Source organism: Budorcas taxicolor, chromosome 11 (assembly GCF_023091745.1).
Source record: "Budorcas taxicolor isolate Tak-1 chromosome 11, Takin1.1, whole genome shotgun sequence".
In the NCBI taxonomy this organism is placed as follows: domain Eukaryota; kingdom Metazoa; phylum Chordata; class Mammalia; order Artiodactyla; family Bovidae; genus Budorcas; species Budorcas taxicolor.
In genome coordinates, this window is record NC_068920.1 from 96,107,342 (window position 1) to 96,114,056 (window position 6,715).

Genomic DNA, 6,715 nt, shown 5'->3' on the forward strand with positions numbered 1-6,715 from the left:
AATCACCACAATATTGTAAAGTAATTAGCCTCCAATTAAAATAAATTAATTTGAAAATTTTTAATGGGATTTTGCCACTTACTTGGCAAAATGTGACTTTAGCAAGCTATTTAATCTCTATTGGTGATAGTTTTTTTAAATCTTAACATGCTAAGTTCAATATACATGTAATCTAATAAAACAGAATGTTTCACTCCATCTTCAAAACTCAAAAAAAAAGAAAAAAAAAAATCTGTCAATGACAAATGAGACTCTGGCAGAAGCAGCCAGTTAGCTAGTGAAAAGAAAACTGACAAGACATTTTAAAAGAAAAATCCCTGGAAAATGGAAAGGGCCTCAAATATTTTTAAAAATCAATGTTTGACATTGCTATGAAAAATCAAACTTATGCCAATGTAGGGACAGGGGGTATATGAGAACTCTGCACTTTCTGCTCAGTTTTGCTCTGAACCTAAATCTGCTCTCAAGAATAGTATGTTAGTTTAAAACAAAACAAAAACGTGAAAGATAACTCATCATACAACTTTAGCAGAAAAATTCTTGTCTCCAAAATCAATTACTTAATTTATTTTGTTTTTCCCTATGAACAATCAACTTTCTCACTACAAAATTTAGGGTCCTGTTTTGAGTGTGGCCATTTAATAACAAAGACAAACTTTTTTCTATCACCTGCTCTAACTGGTTCTCACTGATGAATATGGCAATTTGCCAAGATTTCAAGATTCTTTTACAAATAAAAAGCTTATCTTTATTGTGTACTTCACAATTTCATTACTCAAATATTAGATATTCTGTTAAGTATATCATATTAATAGACAACTGAGATTCTAGCATTTTCTTCTTTCTTCTCCAACAGAGAGAGGATGTGAATTTGGGTGTTCCTGGGGTCACAAATTACTTTCCAGAAGAGGAGGTTAATATATTTGATAATGTATATCTTGACTAAACAAGTTCCCAGTGGTTATATAATCTTATTAAATACACGATTCAGTTTAATCCAATTCCTATCTAGTAAGGCCACATAATATTCTTAATAATAATTAACCATGGGAACTACAGTTTAATTAGCAAATGAAATGATTCTCAGTGTAATACAATCATTTCATTATAAAACAGCAGAAAATTGTAACGTTTCCACTGAAACAAAGCATCTAAATTTGTTCCATAATACTCCAAATTCACATATTCTGCTAAAATAAACATTCTACTTAAAAATAAGAAACACAAAAGAAATGATCAAAATTTGTGTTTAATATTTTGCTTTTATGAAACAGTCTGCTGCTAAGTTTTAGGTTTGAAAAACCATTTCTAGTCTACACTAGCACTCTCCAGAAGAGGACTCTAAAGCTCAGAAAGGATAAGCAAGACCAAGATGGCAACAGCAGCAAAGCCAGGTGCAGATACACCTCTTTTGCCTAGATTTCACTGCCTCTCAGGAAAAGTCCAAGAGGACAAGGAAGAAAAAGCAAACTTCAAAATTACCTTTCTTCAACTCCTTTCATTCTCCACATGGGACAAACCAATTTACAGATATCTTTCACTCAGTGTCCAGGAGGTGTCTTGACAGCTGTGTTCCACAGACCATTAGTTTGTACCTCTTTTCTCTAATTTGTTTCCTTGCTTCTTAAAAACTAGTCCCCTGATGTATTATGTCACACAATCTCTCCTCAACAGGCAGTACTAATACTTTAAGCTGTCTGGACAAGAGACCTTGAATTATATCACGAGGACAATTTCTAAAATGAACAGAAATAACTTTTCTTCACAGAGAACTGCTAAACAGACCTGCAAGACTTAAGAAGGATTGAAAGGTAATTATAGCCATCAAAATAAAACAGAAAGTTTAAAAAAAAAAATTGCAGGAGAGAGTCTGAGTATCTCCTGAAGGAGAACTCTACCCAGTCCTGCAACACCCAGATTGGGGATGTACTGGTCAGGGATCCAATCTCAGTATCCCTGAACAGTATTTACATTCTGGGCTTCTTTGGGAATGCACTTGATCTGGGCAACTATTTCCAGTACTTTACAAACTGCTCCAACAGTCCTTGTAGAAAGATACACACTGGCTTATTTTAGGCTTTACAGGATAAAAAAAAAAAAAAAATCATACCAGAGCAGGAATGTTTCTCAGGAATTATTTAGTCCATCTCCCTCACTTCTCTCAAACGCATACTGACACACATGATTAAAATAATTTGCCCACAATCACAGAGCTAGTGGGAGAAATTAGATTTTATTTTCATCACTACTTTCCATTTTTCTACAAAGTACTACGTATGGTCACTACTAAGGCAACTGCCAGCTATCATCACATGTTTTGGCCTCGTGTAGATGTAAACTTGTGCAACACACACAAGGCTTAAAAAACAAGCACAACTATAAGCAGGTCACCTTAGCACGACTTGGGAGAAAAAAATACACCCAAGATTACAACATGTCCCACCAAGTTCAAAATGTCATAGCGCAATCCCAAGAATCAGCTTGAAGAATTTAAACGTTCCAAAATAAAATTCTATCTAATAGCATTTCTTCCTGGTTAATTAAGAGATAAATGGTTTGAGGTTTGCAGGTTATTAAGCCATATAACTGCAATCTTACCCTAAACACCAAGGACTGTTCTCCACTGTGTTTTTAGCCCTTTCCAGGTAAAGATACCTAACAAGCCCAAAACAATAAGTATCCTGGCGTTAATTTGCCAAGCTTAGTAACAATAAAAATGTCAGAAAAAAGTGCTTAACTATGCCTGTGTAGATTCTCCAAACCTGATACAAATTCACACACTGGTCTGTTTTTACATCCTGATTCTAAAAGAAGCTGTTTGTGTCCCCAAAATGGTTATTCTCTGAAAAACCTAATCTAAGTGATTAAAATGAGGAATTACTGGACTGACAAAATAACTTTATTTTTACAAGTGCCCAAATAATGAAAAACCTAGGAAACTCACTTGGAAAAAAACTATGAATTTTAATCATTTATAAAACATTCTTCTGTTGTGACTAAAAGTGGTTCTTCCGCCTACCACAAACTTTACACTCTAAGCAAGAGAAGAGTTGTTAACCTTGACATTTTATGGTCACTCTTTGAAAAGGGCAAACTAACTGTTTTAGTTTTGCTCCTTAATTTAAAAAGTAATTATTCCCACCACCACAGCCATTTAGCAATGAGAAATTTGTCAGAGGCTCCCTAATAATTGGCCGATAAGAATCATCCTGTGAGGAAATGTAGAGAAGACTATTGCATTACAAAACCCTGAGTCATCACCCAGTTCACTCAGCAGATTTGGGTAAACACTGGATAAGTGACTTATGTCTTGTGTGTTCACCCATCCATACCCACAAGAGTGAACATATAATGTTATTGGATCTTATGTACGTTAACCAAACAAGATACAGCAAAATTCTCTTTTAAAAAAGTTCTGACACAGTGAAGATGCCCACCTAGCAAATAAAGTCTCTAACCTTCCCCCCAATTGTATTTTACTCTTGTTTACAGCCAGGTTATGCCCCCCGGCCCCCCGCCCATAGAACTGAAACTGATTTAAGTAATCTATATTCATCTGAACAGCTCATAAACTAACACAAGCCCGACAACCTGACAGCTCTCTTCTCTATTTTCCTCAGTATCGGACATTTCCAAAGGAAATGTCACACAGGAGTAACACACACTTTTCCCGAGGTTCTCAGACTCGGCATTCTCAACATCAACGTCTGGTACACGGCCCGAGAACGCGCTGAGGGCTGAGTTTAAATCAATCTTTTCAAGCAAACCCACAAAGCCTGAGAAAGCCCCCAAAAGCAGAACCTACAAGTTCCCTACGGCCTCCTTCCCATTCAGAAAGTTATCAGACATGAATTGAGAGATAGAAAGAGGCAGGGAACCGTAGGGGAAGAAAGAACCGGAGGCAACACCAGGAAAAGTCAAAAGTTGTTCGCCCGAATCCTCTGCTCCCTCCCCTAGGTTCAAGAAGAACCCTAGGGGGACCGCCCATCTCTTTCCCTGGGGGTCCAGTGGCCTTCCGGCTCCCTGGGGCTCCGAATATCGGAAGGCAACACCCCGAAACCTTGGGGAGAAGCACCTGCGAAGGACGTAGCGGGCTGGTGAGGACCGGGAAGATCCCGTGGGAAAGCGGCAGGGAAGCTCGAGTCGCGACCCTGGGGCTTACTGCACCGAAACGATCCTCCCGACCCGAGGCAGAGTCGGGGAGGGGGGGTGGTCCGGAGGTCCGCGGCGGACAAAGAGCCTCCCCCCGACCGCGGACGCCCTCACACCGAGCCTTTGCCTCCGGCCCATCCTGCAAGCCCTGGCACACTTACGTGGAGAGTTTCCTGGTCCAGAAGAGGCCCCCAGGCCACAGCTCTTGGAGCTGCACCGCCCGGCCCAGGTTGCTTTTGATCTGGGCCAGCTGCAAGTCGGACTCGGCGTCCAGCCGCTCGGCGTAGGGCAGCAGCTTGTTGTAGACGATCTCCTTCTGCGGGACGAAGCCTTGGGGGTCCGGACCCGGGCGCCCGCCCGGCTCCAAGGGATCCCTGCCGCCCGCCCGTTCGGCCGGCTCCATGAGACCAGGAACAGCCCCCTAACCCCCTCCCACCCTATCCCTCCCCGGCCCCCACCCCTCTCCGGGCTCCGCCTCCTCCGCGTTGTCGTCGCCCTACGGCCGCCGGCGGCCCGTCGCCCTCGGCCCGATCGCTGGGCCCCCTCCCCTGGCCGGCTCGCTGCTGTCCCCGCGCGGTCCCGGGTTCGTTGGCGGCTGCAGCGGCCGCTCCGCCCGCCCCGCACCGGCTTGGTTGGTGACGCTGCACCACCCGGCCCGGAGGTTCCGGATGGGCCTCAAGTCACTTCCGGGGCGGGGCGGGGCGGGGCGACGGCAAGGGAGGAGGGGGCGAGGGAGGAGGGGGCGGCGGCGGCGACGGTGGCGGCGGGAGCCCTGAGTGCCGCGCCGTCCTCGCCGTGGGCCGGGCTCGGAGCCCCCAACACCAGGTCTTACCGGCCGAGCGCGAGGCTGTCCCACCGGGAACACGAGGCTGAGTTCCAAGCTATTGTCCTTCCTTGCGTGGGGTCGTGCGCCTTCCCTGCGGCTGCCTCGCGAGCCCTAAGTCGCTGTGGCCTCGGTCGAGGCAAACAGAAGACGTAGTGCTCCACGCCGTTTATGGAAAAACCTAGGTACTCTGTCCATCCCACTTACTTATAGATTTTTTACCCTGTCCCCTCTAAACTCAGGTCTTTCTGGCGTTCTTCTGGCCTCCTTCGTTTCAGAGAAAGGAATTCAATAAATATTCAACAAACATTAATTGAACCACTACTGTGTGTCAGACAGTCCTTTTAGGCCCTTGAGGTGCAAAGTTTCAGAACACCTGGTTTCTGCCTTCCAAGGACTTTACAGTAATGTGGAGCTGTTGACTAAGGAGTAAGCAATTACAAAACAGTACTGCTCTTAATTGCTAGATAAGTATAGGATGTCTTGAGAACATCTAAAGAGGACTTCAGACAGAACGGGGTGTCAGGTAGTTCTAGAAATGATACCTAAAGTTGAGCTTAAGGATTGAGTGCAAAATTTATTAGAAGAAAAAACAGCGTTCAAGATGGAAGGGACATATACCTATGGCTCATTCATGTTGCTGTTTGGCAGAAACGAACACAATTATACAAAGCAATTATACTTTAATTAAATAAGAATTTTTTTTTAAAAAAGCTGAGGAAGCAGCTCAGACTGCAACCTTGCATTCTAGGAATTCAAAGTTCAAAGTAAAGATTGTTTGAAGAGAGGGGAGTGAAGAATGAGACTTCAAAGGACATGCTAAGGAGTTTATAGAGCTTTATCTTAAAGGCAACAAGAAGCTGAAAATTTTTAAGCATTAAGAGTGGTATGGTAAAATTTACATTTCTGAAGAATCACTCTGATTTTGTGTGAAGATGGATTAGAACAGACAGGGTCGGAAACTGGCAGATCTCTTAAGGAGATGTGACATAATGGTGGGCTGCATGTTGGTTGAAATTATTCAAGAGCTATTTCAGCAAGAATGGCCTGAGTTTCGTAGTTGATAGGATATGAAGAGTGAAACAGGGAAAAAGTCAGGATGGTGTTAGATTTTTGGCTTGGGAAACAGATATGAAGCACAGCAGAAACATCAATGGAGGCAGAATGCCTAAGGAATGGGAAAATATTTTCATGTATGGATCAGGACGGTCATCTAAAAGAGGATATAGCATATAGGTGAATTGGAGGGAATGATATATAGAGTATTGTTAAAAGATAAACAGAGGCATAGTAAAAAATTTAAGGGTTTACATGAGCAAAAATTGATTAGAATTGGGCAACACCAAACCTGGAGCACGGACAGAAGCCAGGGAATGACGTATAAAGTACAGAAGCAAAGGAAGGAAATTATTTGATTGGCTACAGCTGAAAGCCTAGTTAGCTATCTTTGATTGTTGTCTTTAGTGTTTAGATTTCATAATCTTGAGGCATTTACACACTTAGACTTTGGTTTGCTTACATAGCCCACCAAGGCATTAGAAACACCTTGGTCTATTGGCCTCCTTGTTTAATTAATTTAATATATGAATAGAATAGAGCCCTTGACCAGTCTTAAGGAACTCCATGTTTAGAGATGGATAGATTTAAGGGCCTAGATCTGATAGATAGAGTGCCTGATGAACTATGGAATGAGGTTCGTGACATTGTACAGGAGACAGGGATCAAGACCATCCCCATGGA

General features: G+C 42.7%; 1 protein-coding gene across 1 annotated transcript in view; it reads right to left on the reverse strand.

Annotated features, from left to right (window-relative positions):
* Positions 1–4,555, reverse strand: part of PSME4 (proteasome activator subunit 4) — a 96,317-nt gene extending 91,762 nt beyond the window's left edge. The window contains exon 1 of the mRNA XM_052647439.1: positions 4,314–4,555. Within this exon, the coding sequence (XP_052503399.1) occupies positions 4,314–4,555 (242 nt within the window). The remainder of the gene's footprint in view (positions 1–4,313) is intronic.
* Between the last annotated feature and the right edge of the window lie 2,160 nt (positions 4,556–6,715).